The sequence below is a fragment of the Mauremys reevesii genome, linkage group 10 (genome assembly GCF_016161935.1).
Source record: "Mauremys reevesii isolate NIE-2019 linkage group 10, ASM1616193v1, whole genome shotgun sequence".
Lineage (NCBI taxonomy): Eukaryota > Metazoa > Chordata > Testudines > Geoemydidae > Mauremys > Mauremys reevesii.
The window spans coordinates 77,667,867-77,683,365 of NC_052632.1; the positions used below are offsets into that span (position 1 = coordinate 77,667,867).

General features: G+C 50.7%; 1 protein-coding gene across 13 annotated transcripts in view; it reads left to right on the forward strand.

The window, feature by feature from the left end:
* Positions 1 to 15,499, forward strand: part of LOC120372884 (myosin phosphatase Rho interacting protein) — a 172,631-nt gene that overhangs the window by 89,939 nt on the left and 67,193 nt on the right. For all 13 annotated transcript variants that reach the window (XM_039490367.1, XM_039490368.1, XM_039490366.1 and 10 more), the window contains one exon: positions 5,364 to 5,448. In XM_039490367.1, coding sequence (XP_039346301.1) covers positions 5,364 to 5,448 — 85 coding nt within the window. The remainder of the gene's footprint in view (positions 1 to 5,363; positions 5,449 to 15,499) is intronic.

The window sequence follows — 15,499 nt, forward strand, 5'->3', positions numbered from 1 at the left end:
AAACAAATAAAAGGAAGTTCTTCTTCACGCAGCGCACAGTCAACTTGTGGAACTCCTTACCTGAGGAGGTTGTGAAGGCTAGGACTATAACAATGTTTAAAAGGGGACTGGATAAATTCATGGTGGCTAAGTCCATAAATGGCTATTAGCCAGGATGGGTAAGAATGGTGTCCCTAGCCTCTGTTCGTCAGAGGATGGAGATGGATGGCAGGAGAGAGATCACTTGATCATTGCCTGTTAGGTTCACTCCCTCAGGGGCACCTGGCATTGGCCACTGTCGGTAGACAGATACTGGGCTAGATGGACCTTTGGTCTGACCCGGTACGGCCTTTCTTATGTTCTTATGATTTCCCTTTACAGAAACCATGTTGACTTTTGCCCAACAATTTATGTTCTTCTATGTGTCTGACAATTTTATTCTTTACTATTGTTTCAACTAATTTTCCCAGTACTGACGTTAGACTTACTGGTCTGTAATTGCCGGGATCCCCACTTCACTGGTGCCCAGGCCTTGCTCTCAAACCTTCCGCCAGAGAAACTCTGGCTTCCCTGCCCCAGTTAACTTTCTTCCTGCCAGAAGGCACAGCCAATGGGACTTCTGTTCCCAGCACCAAATGGGGCTCCCAGTAGAGAGAGGCTGATACTTTGATTTTTAAATAAGATTGAGACTCGCTTCCTGAGGCTGGGGAGTGACAGGAATTTGGGAGGTTGGGATCTCTTCTTGCAGGCGGGGATGCTGATGAGTGCCAGCAAAGCCCTGGGATGAGCCAGTCGTGTCCTGTGTTTGGTGGGTGGGAGGCTAATCAGCAGCCTTGTCTGCACTAAAACCTTGTAGCCATAATCCAGGTGGCTCCGCAGTTAGATGTCTGTGCTTTGTCTGCGCTCATGCTCCCGGGCTGGCTGGCAGGTCGTTCTTCCCCGTTGTGGGGGAGGCAGTGGTGTTCTCACTTCGATAAACCTTTGTAAATCGTGTAATGATCAGTCTGGAAGCTGAAGGAAACTGAAAGTGAGGGGAAGAGGTGAGTGAGCAGAGTGTCCCTGGGCCCATTGTACAGGGCTCACTCCTGCTTCACCTGCTCTGGGTCTCCAGCTAACACCTGCTGCACCGGAGGTTTCTTCTCTGCCTTTTGTGGTGATATTGACCGGATACAGGTCGAGAGCTCCCCCCTAGCTCTGCTCTCCGACTCTTCCCCTGCCCTACAGCATCATGGGACACCAGCTCCCTTCCCACACCCATTTCCCTTGGGATCTGTTTCTCCCACTTAGCTATGTCCTACAATGTAACAGCAACTTTCATGCTTCCCCCCAAGACTCTCCTGCTGTGCTTGGTCATGCCCTGAAGCATTGGCAAAAATGCCCGTTTTCCCCTCCCTTCTCTCCCTGATCCCTGTGCTGTGCCCAGTCACACAGTTGTTACTGGTATCTCCCTTTTTCCCATGCTCCAGTATCCAGCTTGGCCTTCCATTACTCTACCCCACTCTATTCGCTGAGGGTAATGCGAAGAGACACGCATGCTGCAAAGCAAAGTGGGGCTGATTTCTTGTGCATTGGCCTTGCATCTTAGTTTGAAACTCTGCGTTTGTCTCCAACCGTGGCATTAATCATCCCACTTGGTTTCAAGCCATGGTAGTTTTATTTTGCAATTGCAGCATGCTGCTAAGATTCCCGTATTCGGAGAGCTGTCTTGTGTCCATTGCGTGCTTCTGATATTTATTGCCTAACCAAAACCCAATTGATGTGGTTGTCCCAAAACTCGTGCGACAGCAGCGCGCACACACACTCAATGGCGGTGTGTGGGGGAGGGAAATTAGGTGAAGCGAAGCATGAAACATCTGGAGCAGCCATTGGATCCTGATTGCAACCAGGTTGATTGAGATGTATGGGCTGCTTATCTGGACATGACAAGAGCCGGTAAAGGAATCCACAGCACAACTGACTCATGGCAAGGGCTGGCCTTTTTAATGCTGAATTTCCTTTCTGTTTGTTTTGTGGATTACTCTACAATAAAATACAGTGGGAGCGTGGAGTTAACATTTGCATTTCTGAAAGCAGAAGACAGACAGCCCTGTCTAGCAGATACGTTCCAGTAGGTCGGTCTGTGAGGTTTCCCTGATGCACGCGCTCCTGTCCTACAGTCTCTTCTTTTCCTTCCCTCCTTCCTCCTCCCGCTGCCCCTGCATCAATCCTGTCTTTGGCCTCTCTTGAGAAGGGACTGTGCCAAATTGTTTGTGGTTTATTGCAATGAGGCCAAATCTTCACTTGAAAAGCTAGGATGAGACCCAGCAAACTCATTTTGCCTGGTTCCTTTTAGGGTTGGCACCGCAGCTCCATTGGAGGGGCTGTAGCTCAGAACTAAGAGACAAGGGTGGCAGATGGGGTTATGGGTGGTCCTGGAGTTCTGTGCTGCACTTCACGTCTTTTGAGTTGCTATGTAGCTTTGTGTGCCTGGGTGTCTTCCTTCCTCCTCCCCCCCCGCACTCCACCCCAGCCCCAACCCTTGCAAAAAGAGCTCTTCCTCTTCAGGCTGTGGTTACTGTCTACTGGGTATTGTTTGCTATGTCGTCCCTAACCAGCTCCGAGAAGTTGAGATTCTGTGCGTGCCAAGTTCCTGCTCAGAGGGAGCTTTTATGGTCAAGTTATAAACCCCTGAAAATATGGGTTAGTAATGGAAATGCTGATGCCACCCAAGCTCTGATGACGTGCACTGCATTGCTGGAAGGCAGTGGAGAGGTTGCTTGCAGAGCAGTATGGCTTCAGGGGAGGTATCAGAATGCAGCATCCAACTGGTAACGTGGTCAAACCCACCGATGAGCTGGACATGCTCTGCTTTTCATGGAGGGAAGAGCAGGGGAGGGAAGAACGGGTGTTCTGGGGGTCCAGGAAGGGGACATTTGTATCAATTTAGATGGACTATATGGGCCCAAAGAGGCAAAGGTGTTAACATGACCAGGTCACTGTCCAACATTGACCAGGTCACTGTCCAACATTAAACAGTGTTTGTTTGCACGGTTCAGTATACAAGACCCCAGCCTGCTTAATACTGTAGCAAACACATCATTGAAAATCTTTTTGAAGATACACGAAAGAAGGAGAAACAGTTAAAGCCTTTGAAATTTGGAGTATTAAGGTTTCATTTGAGCAACATCCCTTGTTCCCTTTCCTGTTAGCTGAGGAAAGCCTTTGGAAGGAATTGTTTTGACAGTCTCTTGGATGGTAAAAACTGCCCTTTGGGGAAAGGAGAAAGGGAGTTGAGCTGGGCTGGAGCTGTTGGTCTGATCTCATTTCCTAAAAGACACAACAAGACAAACACGCACGAGGGGAGAGAGAAGAACAGCAAAGAGGGAAAATGTAGCTTCTGTCTCTGGTGTTGACTTTCGCTTGCAATTGCACAGCATGCAGTCGTCTTAGCCACACTGAGACCTGGCAAACTGGGACCAGCACTGGGTGTTTAGGGCATTGCTTTTAGCTGCCTCTTTGGTCACAGGCTGATAGCAGTACTGAAGAATATCCAGTCGTGGCTGACTAAGCCTGACTCTTATTAGGCAGAAGGCGAGGGATAGGAAAAAGAAGAAATAAGATGGGGGAGGAAAAGGACCCACAAGAGGACAGAGGCAGGAACAACCAAATCTCACATCTTGGATGGTGTTTGGGATTTAGCCAGAGCCAGTGAAGACGGCAATGTCATCTGGGTCCCTCTCTTGGTTTGCTGTGGTCAGCAGAACATCTTTCAGGAGGATAAAGATCCAGCAACAGTGGATCCCAGAGCAGCAGGAGATGGTGGGAGTGGCAGCCATGAATGATGGTGAAGCTCGGTCCTTCCTGGTCTCCTGTCGTTGTCAGCCGGTATCTGTGTCTTCTAACGTTTCTTCCCAAAAGCTTTTATGTTAAGGCCCCCACTAATGGATGGAACATCCCATTCCCTTGTTATCTTGTCCACCAATTTTGGACGCCATGACACCTTGATTTCCAGTCCTGCCCTTTTCCTGTTTACCAGGCATGATCTTAGCACAGTCTTTGAGTTATATCAGTGGGTCTTTCAGTTTGGATTCATTCAGTCTTTGTCTCCCTGTTCTACCTGTTCCCGTCAACATCTTTAGGTGGTTATGAACTTTCACTTACTCCTTACGGTTGAGCTCACAATCAGAATGAATTTGTAGGTTCAGTTATTGCAACATAGTCATTGATTGTACAGCCAGAAGGGATCACTGGGGTCACCTGGTCTGCTCTCCTGTATAACACGGGCCCTAAAACTTCCCAGAGTTAATTCCTGTTTGAACTAGAGCCTAGATTTTTCTAACTGGAGGGTGTGCCCCTTGCTTATCAGGAGGGTGCGGGTAAAATAGAACATTCCCACGTCCTTGCTACTTTTCAGGAAGAAGAGGCTGTTGAGACGGCACCTATCTGGAGGCAGGTGCAGCGGCAGCAGCTGGCACACAAGGAAAGCTATTACTTGTGTGGGAGTGGGGTGTAGGTTGGGGGGCAGGATTTGGAGAGCGAGCCTGCTTCTGCAGTGCCTGTTGCTGCCCCCCCACCACATCACATCCTGCATGTGCTCTGAATGCTGGGCTGGTGGCAGTGGTGCAGGGACCGGAGTCCAGGCGACCGTGGCAGCAGTAGCATGAAGGAAACAGCTGCAGCCAGTGAGTGGAGTCAGCAGGCGCAGCCCAGTAGGGATCACAGCCCAGCTCTGGGGGGAGAGGGGCTGTCTGGGGCTGCAGGAGGGGGCCACAGGCTGGAAGAGTGGGGAGGGGGAGAGTAAAGCAAGTGGCCTGGGGAGGGAGGATAAATTGGGGGGCACGGACTGGGACACGAAGGGGAGTGCAGCAAAAAAAGTTTGGGAACCTGCACCTGATTTCCAGTCTGAATTTATCTAGCTTTAGCTTCCAGCCATTGGATCATGTTATACCTTGTCTCCTAGCTTGAAGAACCCTCTGTCAAATTCTTAGACTGTGATTAAGTCACTCCTTAACCAAGGACATCTAGGTGTCCACATGTATTGGCATATATCCATGGTACCCAGTGGGATTGCGCTCTGGACTCCAAGCCGAGTTGGGATGAAGTTGGGCATGTTCTGTGCTATCCCCAAACCTATTTTCTGGGCTCCCCCACATCCTTTTATAATGGCAGCTAAGCATAAAGTGATATTACACTAGGAGCTGAGAGTTCAGACAGCATCTCCCATGGCCTGGTGTCCAGCCAAGAGGGGCAAACTAAAGCAATGCAGATCTAAAAGCCAAGCACCTCCAGGCCAGCCCAATGACTGGGAATCCTGAATCCAGAGGACACTGAGTTCTGCTGGCAGTGAGCTCTTTCCCAGGCTGCCCTTAGAGAGATCCTTACCGTAATTCTCTGTTTGTTTGCAGGTGGCTGGAGATGTTGATCGTCTACCCGAGGACAAACAAGCAGAATCAGAAGAAGAAGAGGAAGGTAGAGCCCCCAACCCCGCAGGTAACCCCAGGCAGTGACCCTCTGTCATTCACCATGACCCAGAGTTCTTTCCAGGGGCTGGATCCCTTGGGACTAGAGTGGAGAGCCAGGAATGGGGTGTCTCCTTACATTGGCTCTCTCCCGGGGCCGTTGCTGGTCTCCAAAGAAGGGTGGGAACGTCTGCCTTGCTAGCCCAGTCGAGATGAGAAATGGGCTTCTGGCCCTTTAGGACGCTCCTGTTCCTGGGTGCACAGAGCAGTCAAGTGGCGCCAGGGCAGCTACGATGGCGTGAATTAATTTCTGGATGTCACTTTCTGAGCTCACTGCTCCTCCCCCCAGCTTTGAAGATGAAAGTGCTGTGTTAGTGCTCATTAGCCTGGCTCTAAAACTCCCTGTAGCAGCCAGTGCTGCAGCAGCTGCGTTAAACCCCTGGCTGCCCCCCTCCCCATCCGGTTTCTCAGATCCAGCTGAGTTACTTTCCCAGAAGGCAAGATGGATGCGTCTTCCCTGCTTTTCCCCTTTCCTCCCAGGCCTGGTTCCCTCTGTGTGTGCTGGCTGAACCGCACCGGGCTGTGCGGGGTTGTATATCTGGGAAGGGTCTGCAGCCAGGACTAGGGCTGGAAGTGCTTGGGTTTAGGTAGGCTCATAAGGAAGAGGGTGTGGCATGGTGGGAAGCTCGCCACTTCTCCAGCTACCTTCGCTAACACACAGGCCGGCCCCACAGCCAATTACAAAGCTTTGAACAGTATCCTTTGGGCTCAGGGGGATATGTGCAGAGGGGGAGGGAGGATGGGAAGAGGAGGAAGCAATCCGGGCCGCTCACAGCCCTCGTAGGGTCCGGGAAGAAATTCCACAGGGCTCCAGTTTCCCTGCATGAGATGACCCCGGAGATAACTAGAATGAAAGGAAAATAATGAAGGCCAGGGCTGAGCTGGGAGTTTCGGGGGCTGGAGCTGTGCTCTCCAGGGACCCAGCGACAGCTCTGTGCTCGCTTTGACTATAAATGGTAAAGCTGGAGCTGCCCATGACCCACGCTTTCCTGCCCGTGTCTCCCACATGGACCGAGTGAGGGAGAAACCCACAGGTTCAGAATCCCACCCCTAGGCTGGAATAATCTCTCCTCTCAGGGGCTGCAAACAGCCTTGACCCATGTGAGTGTGTCCTGGAGCTGCTGGCCAGCAGGGCAGAGGTGGTTGGGCTGGAGGAATTCACCCAGCAGGCCTGGACACTCACAGATGGTTACCTGGGAGCTGGGCAGGGTGTCGGTTGGAAAATAAGCCCAGCCCTTCCCCCTCTTTCCTCCTCCCTCCCCCAGCGTGAGCCATTTGTTTTCTCCTGCGATTCCCATATAAGGGTCAGGTCTGGGCACCTGAGGAGAGCTGGGTGTGGCTCCACATGGAACACCTGTGGATTGTCCCCAGCAGCCCAGGAGTGAGAGGGAGCAGAGTTGTGGCTTCCTCAGCTCCCACCCGAGGTCCTCTGAGGGGTACAGGGTGGGAGGAAGAAGGGGATCAACTCTTTACATAGATTATCTGTGGCTAGTTCTCCCCTCTGCCTCCCTTCCGGAAGACGTTCGTCTGAGCTGGGTCGTCTGAGCTGCCCCCTGGAGCATGGTGAGGGCTTGGAACTGGCCACAGGAAACCTTGTGGGGAAATGTTGGCTCCTGAGTGCCATGGATGTGGTGATGCTGTGCCGACACGCGTTCTGTCCTGGGGGCTTTCCCCTCTCCCGTCATCAGTGAGAACCACCAGCTCAGCAGAGATGCTGACCCCTAACCCCCACAGTCTGTGGGGACTCGAACTGGAAGCATGACGCCCCAGTGTGTCGCTTTCAGGGCATTCTGGGAAATCGCGTCTGGCTATGCGGGGGCTGCGGCCCAGAAGCTCCCTGCACGTGGGAGCAGGGGGGAAGGAAGGGAATGGTGCTGACTGAGGAAACGTTACCCAGCATAAAGCCAGCTCCCAGAGCTGCCTGCTTTTGAGGGGGAAAAAATGCAGCCAGAATAACATCATTTTGGGTTACGTTTCATCACCATGGCAACTGCTTGGAACCTGTACAGGATCTGAGCTCCTGAGCACCAAATAAGGCAAGTGGCTCTGGAGAGGATGCACCCTGCCCACGCGGAGGCGGTGCTGAGGTCCCAGCTCCCTGGAGGACTGAGCCAGGCTGCCCAGGTGTCCTCAAGGATGGGGCGTGTGGGGGCCCAGTGGGGTGCACCCCTTGTGTCTCGCTGCCTTAGGCACCAGCTCAGGGGCTTAGTGTGGGACTAGAGAATGCCACTATCACCCACCGCAAAATGCCAGAGCACAGACCCCCCCTGCCCGGATGCCAGCACTGGGTGCGTAGCCCAGGCCAGCTCCCCCGAAGGAGCCAGGTTTGTACTTCAGCTGCCGCTGTGCTGAGAGCTCACGGTGGATGAGCTCATGTTTTCTATTTATTTCTCTGCCTCAGCTCCCTGGCCCTTGGCTGCTCCCTGAGGTCTTCCCCCAGGCCTCCATGGAATCCCGATTGCTGTCACAGTTGTCCTCTATTAGCTGGTCTCTTCCCCCCCTCTTAGGTTTCCTGGCGGAAGGCTGTGTCATGCCTCCACAGCACCCCACTTAGCCCTTTGCAGGAGCTCTCAGTGCCCTGAGAATGATCCGCTTGTCTCTCTTCCAACTCTGCTCTGTCGGAGCTGGTGTTTAACGCTTACCTCTGCTTCTCCCCCACCCCCCTCGCCGCTCTCCACAACGGCCTTTCTCTCTTGAAGGCAGTGAGGTATTGAGCTTGTGTATTTCTGTCCACTCTTATGCCACGTCCCAGTGTGTGAAGGTAACTGCCCAGAAAACACTGCCGCATGCCACTCGGGGGATGGGCTAGGAGGGTGGCACAGAGGTTAATACCCATAATTCAACGGCATCGCTCGTACTCCATTCAGGCCAGGCCCCCAGCAGTAAGATCTCTCAGGACACTTTGCTCTTAGATCAGCTAAATAAGGGCTCCATCCTGCATGGTGCTGAGCACCTCCCCATCACAAAGAATGGGAGTCCGGGGCACTGTCCAGATTGGCCCTTGCAGGGTTTAATAGGAATAAATAGACACAACGAGACCAATTAATAAACCTCTCCCGCCCTTCATCTTGCAAATCTCTCCACGTTCCTTAAGAAGCCCTGGGGCTGCCTTGGCCCTTGTCTCTGCTTGAGTTGAGCACAGAGGTGGTCTTGGGTTTCCACTCCATGGCGTGTCTTAACTGGAAGGCAGCATTGTAACAAAGGGCCAGCACCCATGGGGCTGAGACTAGCAACTGATCAAACAAGAATCTTCTCCTTCCTCACCCCATACCTTCCCCCAAACCTTTAGGAGGGAGCATGGAATCTATTTTTATGGTGTAACTTCCACTTTCCAGAGAACCCTTTGCCCTGCTGGGTCCTAGACCGAAGCAGCTGCCACCCCAGACCTTAGACTTCCAGCTTCTGCTCTTTGATGCTGGAGGCTCAGCTGGGTTGGACAGCTTAGAGGAGCATCTGAATTCCTGAGCGCTGCTTTGGAGTCCGCATCTGCGTCGGCACTATCCTAGAGTTGAGTGCATCTGGCCTAGGCCTGCGTCTGTCCCAAACCTTGAGGCATGTCTGTAAGAATTCAGTTACTGTTCGAGACTGTCCCATACCTCTGTGTGCTCCTTAAACGTACTGTCCGGCTAACAGAGGGACAGTGCTTAGCTCGAAAGCCAGATGTGGCCTGGTTGAGTACTAGCCCTTGGGACTATCAGCTCTGTCACAGGAATGTAGGAAGGTGGATCAGATATGCGTGCCCTCTAGTCCAGTGTGTCTAACAGTGGCCAGCTTCAGAGGGAAGGTGTAAAAACCCCGCATAGCAGCACAAGAGCAATGTTGCTTAACCGCAGGCTCCTACCACGGGTGAACTCAGACCACATGTGGCTTCTCTGAACCTTTCCTTGAGGGGATGAGCACAGGGCCTGTGTTTGGGCTAGGGGCGCCTCTTAACATTTTTATTCTAAAAAATGTATGGAAATGGGCTCAGGCCAGCTGCCTGCATGGTCTTTGTACCGGAACGTTTGTGGTCCCTGCGTCATGGATCCACAGGACTGGTGCTATGACCCCAGCTTTGGAACAGTCTCTGGGAGGACCCCTTCAGTGAGCCAGACCCCCCTAGGGGGTCTCACGCTTCCTCCAGGGCAAGCCACATGGCTTCACTGCCTCCATAGGCCAGGCCTCTGGTCCTTCAGCCCTCCTGCTTCACACCGTGAGCTCCGTTCAGCAAGTCCAACTGAGGCAGACCCCTGAGGGAGACTTGTACTATCTTAGGAGCAGTGCACCTCCGCTGTCAGCATCTGCAGCAACACTCAGCTGGCGTTGTCAGACAGTTTATTAGTCGCCTGGAACACAGCATAGGAAGACCTCGGTTAGCACAGAGAAAAGAAAGTTACAGCATAGTCCATCCTGGTCAGCACACAGCCCAAAGCCTCATCCCTCTGACCTCCCTTTGCCTCAGTCCAGGTGTGTCCCCGGCCGACTGCTTCCTGCAGCCAACTTAACTTCCACCTCATACCCCTCCCCTCTGTTGTTCCGGGGCTGGGGAGATGCGGGAGCGGGGCTGTGGAGAGGCAGGGAAGTCCAAATCTCTTGTGAGTTGTTGGTTGCTAAGTGTCCATGTCCAGGCAATTGGATTTGCCATTGTCTTTTCAAGAGCTCCATTAATATGGGACCCAAGCCCCAGACAGCTAGGCATCATTCACACCTGTGCTTTAGGCTGCCCAGAGAGCAAACAGACCTCCCCTCCCCCCAAACTAGGTAACTCTGCAGCACATAGGGGAAACTGAGGCACACGTAGGCTTCATACAAATATTACAAAAGATTCCCACTTAGTCACATCCTGTATAGTGTTCTACTCTACAAAAGAGCAAACCAGTTGCTGTGCAGCAGATGCTTAAAGCTGGGTCACTGGGTGATGCAGGCGAAACCTCAAAGCCAGGAAGCTGAATGAGGAAACTGGGAGCTTTCCATCATAATCAAGGGCTGGAATGGAAGGCAGGAAACTCCATGTGTATCTGTTGCTACAGAGATTTTTGTTTGCCAGAACAGCTCCGACAGGATAGCATTAAGCACCAGCCAGAGCAGGACTTTTTATCTTTACCTTCACGCATTCCTCACTAACTCTACCCGCTTCCCCATCTGCTTTCCTCCTTGTGTCAAATGCAAAGCAGCCACAGCTTCCCATTCTCTTTCTCCTTCTCCCCAAAGCAGCCTGGAAATGATCTGATCCCAACCTCACGCTCTGGCCACGCAGCACCGGAGTGGTTAGAGTGGTCCAGGCCACCGCGCCAGAAGCCTGTCACCGCAAACTCGGTTACCAGAAAATAATTCCCTTTGAAAGGGCTTCTATTGAACTTGGCTGCCTGTCAGGCCTCTCTCCTTCTGCAGGAAAAGAGCCTTTTGAAAACAAAAAATACCCCTAATCCAGCTGCAAATATTGTCTGCAGCAGCACTGGCGGCTGTGGTCACTTTCATGATCTGTTTTCCTTTTACCTGCAAACACTTCTTGGTGGCTGGAAAATGTCATTGATTTTTAAGCCAGAAGGGACCACTGTGATGATCTAGTCTGGCCTCCTGCATAGCACAGGCCATAGGAATTTAGCTCTGGTCTTCTCACGCCAGCTGCTGCTGGCCCTTGGAGTAAAGTGGCATGAGCCCTTCCATGGAAAACTGTCTTCTGTTTTCAGCTCTTGTTCTCATGGCTTCATCTCATTGTGAAAATTGTCATTCTCTCTGCTCTTCCCCAGCCAGAAACCATATCAGGGCAGGGGTCAGTGGATGGCGCTGTTAAATGTAGTGTTTTTCTTCGCATGCGAGCATTTTTTTAATCTCAGAAGGAAATGCAGGCAGGTGGCTAGTTTTCTGATGTTTTTCCGAGGCGGGGGCATGACAAGCAGCAAGGGATCTTGCGTTCTGCCTTAATCTCTCTAACTGGAGTCAGTTCATGGTGCAGAATTGCTCCCTGGAAACGAGGACATTGGTGTTTGGGCAGATCCCTGAAAGAAGGTATTGTTACCACCACTGTTCCAGGACTTCTGTTTGTGTGCTGCACTGATTTCAGCTCCCACTGAAAGCTGGTCTCCAAGGCCCAGGCTTCTGCTACAACTCGGCAAAGGGGTGACAATATAATACAAAATTTGAACAGCTAAAGAAACGGGAAGAAGCCATCTTGCCTAGACAGTGCTGCTTTGCTCAACTGTGTCCTTCTCAGTCTCTTTCTTTCTCTGTCTGGATATACGTGCGTACGTATTCATTAATACATATAGATGGTCTAAAGTTTCAAAGGAGATTAGTAACTTTGAGTGCCCAGTTGGAGACCTCTTAAAGGACCTTCAGAAGATGGTTGAGTTTTCACTCTCTGAAAATAACCCATTAAAATAACTCAGGCATCTAAAAATTGAGGCAATTGTTAGTCGTCCTCGAAAATGTGGGCATATGCGTGTATTGGTGTATTTATAATATATTCATGTGAGAGCAGGAGACCAGATTCTTTTTTATATATAAAATCACAAAAGCATCTAAGGGCCTGAGGCTACAAACACTTATTTCTTCTTCATAACACACACAGTCCTGTTGACTGCAGTGGGATAACTCTCAGCAGCAAGCACTGTGCTTGGGTAGCCAGTAAGTTTTATAGGTTTACAGGCCCATTGTGCCTAATACAGTAGTTAAGATAGCTCAGTGGTTTGAGCATTGGCCTGCTAAACCCAGGGTTGTGAGTTCAATCCTTGAGGGGGCCACTTAGGGATCTGGGGCAAAAATTGGTCCTGCTAGTGAAGGCAGGGGGCTGGACTCGATGACCTTTCAAGGTCCCTTCCAGTTCTAGGAGATTGGTATATCTCCAGTTATTACCTATCTTGATTTGCCCATCGTGTGTCAAGTGGTTGAGAGACATTAGGAAGAGTTGTCACAATTTCCTTTATTATTATTTCTGGCTGTGGTTAATTTATCATTGGTTTGTCCTGACAAGTACTCAGTGGCTTCAAGAAAAATTCTAAAAAAATTCCCTAATTAATGGAACTGAACTTTATGCCAGTTGTGAAGGTCTCCATCCCTTCTCGTGCATTAAGCTGCTAAACTGTCCTTTCTTCATCACAAACTAAGGGCCAGTCGTACTTAGAGATGCATTTAAAATAACTAGTGTTTCCTTAATTGTATTTTAAATTGTGTTAAATAGCTCTTCTGTTTTTAAAGGAAATGTCCATTTAGGCTTCTCAGGCGTTAAGGCATTGCATTTTTTCTTTATTTGTGGCTCGTTGCAAACCAGACCAGACAAATGATGAATGCAGCTGTTGAACAGTAGGGAATGAATTTTTCTAGGTTTTAATTCATTTTTGAAGCCATTGCACCAAAAAGGTTTTCTGATGTGAGCAAATTCAGTTTATTGGCTGGCAAATGACAGCAGAGGAGAGAGACCTAGGGTCATGGGACATACGTTAAGGGCAGCAGGGTTTAAGAGCAAGATTGTCAATAGCAGGAGACTGAGGGAAGTGTGTGTGTCTGTGTACACAGAGGGAAGGGGATTTGTGTGTGTGTGTACACATACAGAGGGAAAGAGGTTTGGTTTATTTGCTTCATGGAGCATCACCTGTCAGGTGTGCTCTGTAGAGGTTGCACTGTTGGTGCCACACCTGGGGTGTGTAAGGCAGAGAGAAGACTCCCATTGCATGAGCGTGAAATCTAGCAGCTGAACTGATTTACTGTCTGTTTCTTGGCTGGAGGCAGAAGGCCAGGGTAGGGATTGTGGGGGATATCAGATTGATAGATATAGGTGGGCAGAAGGCCGTGAAGCTAAAAACAAAATGGAAGATCTCTTGGCTCTGTGTAGGATTGATGTGACGGGGGCGATTCCAGTATATCTCCTAAATAACAGCTCCTCTGTTTCCAAAATGAAAGGCCCGTGGACAGAATTTCCTGTCTAACTGCAAGTACTGAACTCCATTCCCAGAGGTTAAGGAGGCTCAAGGGCCTTGGCTCAGGTGGAGAGAGTGGCTTTGTTACCTCTTTCTTTTTAAGCTCTTGAGAGATTGTCCCCTTGCTCAGTGTTCAATGCATGTTTTTAAACATGATCGTGAAAGGGGATGGGGCTGAGTGGGAAGGTTCTGGGCCCACACAGGGTCCATCTAACGGCAACCCACAGAAATAATCCAAATGTTGAGGTCCTATGCAGAATGCTGCCTTTACACAAAAACGTTCTGCTTATGATGTGAAGGGAGAAAAGTCCATTTGAGAGACTGGAGCATGGAGGGTGTTCCAGAGTGAGGCTGTCAGCCAGCAATGGGGCTGCTTCGGAGGGACAGAAATTCTTATTCCCTTCATTGTAACTTTGAGCCGTAAATGATAAATCAATCTGCTGACATGGGCTGGGCCAGGTAATCAGGTGGACCAGGTAGAAGAGGGAGGGAACAACCACAAGGTCAAGAAGCGACTCTGCAGGTGTTAATAAACATCGCTTCAGACCTCTTCAGCGCTCATTCAGTAATAACTGCGTCCCTGCTGTGCTTGTCAATCCAGCAGTCAAAGCCACACACCTGCTGTGCTGCAGCAACGGCATGCAGGTGAGGAGAGAGGCTCAGATGTGCCCCGCTGCTGATAGTCGGAAGCCCTTCCGGATACTGACTTAGCCCATGTGCCACCTGCCGGGGGTTCTGTGGCTTGTTGGTAGAAATGGACAGCACCTTGCAAAAGTGAAGGTGAGGAGCTGCTGTTTAAAAATGGGTGTAACCCAGAGGGAAAAGGCATGTGACATTTCCACCTGCAGCCCTGTCTCTGGGTTCTCAGGCAGTAATGCTGTGAAGCCGCTAATCTCTCTCTCAGCAGGAAGTGTAGCTTAGGGCTGGTAGCTGGGCAGGAAATAGCTGGAAAACCAGGCTAGAGGATGGGATTTGCATTATCTGAAAAATAACCCCTGTTCTAAGTGTAAAATATACTGGGGGGATGGGGGGGAAATGGGTGCAACTCAGGTGTTCCTCTAACCCCTCCCCCTCCCTTAAAGTATTATCTGCTTTCTAGTCCCATAAAGCCCTTCTTTGTCTAAACCAGCGGAGCCCTTTAGGAGGAGCCCCGGGAGGTAGGCTGTGCTCATTGTTTCTAGCCAGGGGAATTTGTCAGGTAATCGTTGTCCTCTTGCAAATGGAACCTTGTTGAAATGTGACTCGATGGGCTCTAGAAGTCCTGTCTCTAAGAAGGTCTTCTGGGCAAGAGTTCAACACACATGGAGCCTTGGCTCAAGGCCATCCTCCGCATCCCCTGTTGATGGACCGGGCGAGGGCAGCTTTGCCAATGACTGGGCACGTTTGTCAGACGAGAGCTCTCACTCTTGGCCGTGCTTCCGAAGATCTAGGGCCTGGCTGGGCTTCAAAGCTTCCCCTCTTGGCGAGGTTCGCTGCCCTCTCAGGTGCTGACAGTTTGTGAAACGTTGCTTTGAGGGGAAAGCCACACTCAAGGCCGAAGAATGCAGAGCCCAGTGCGGCGTTCCACTTGAAGTGGTGTCCAGGGCCAGCTGTTCCCTGCCATCCTGATGGAAATGATTTGCTGAAGTTGATCTTCCCAGTCCTCAGAAGATATGAGAGAGAGGGGAGGGGGTGGAGGTGTATGTTTTGTGGATGTGAGGATGCTTCAGAGTAAATGTTTGTGAAGGGGTCAAAACAGGTAGCCCATATGTTAAGTGTCACAGAATACAATAAAAATCCATCAAGGGTTTTTTAGAATACATGGTCAATGCTCTGGTTGGCCAAAATATCCCATCTCCCACCTTCTGCCCCAGACGTGGTTGCATTGCTGGATTTCTATGTGTAGTTGTGATCCTTGGGGAAGAAAGTGTTATAATAATAATCTCATAAGATCCTCCACCAACAACGAGACATCTTAGACATCTCCTGCCATGTGGGGGAGGGGTAGCTTAGTGGTTTGAGCATTGCTAAACCCAGGGTTGTGAGTTCAATCCTTGAGGGGGCCATTTAGGGAACTGGGGTAAAAATCTGTCTGGGGATTGGTCCTGCTTTGAGCAGGGTGTTGGACTAGATGACCTCCTGAGGTCC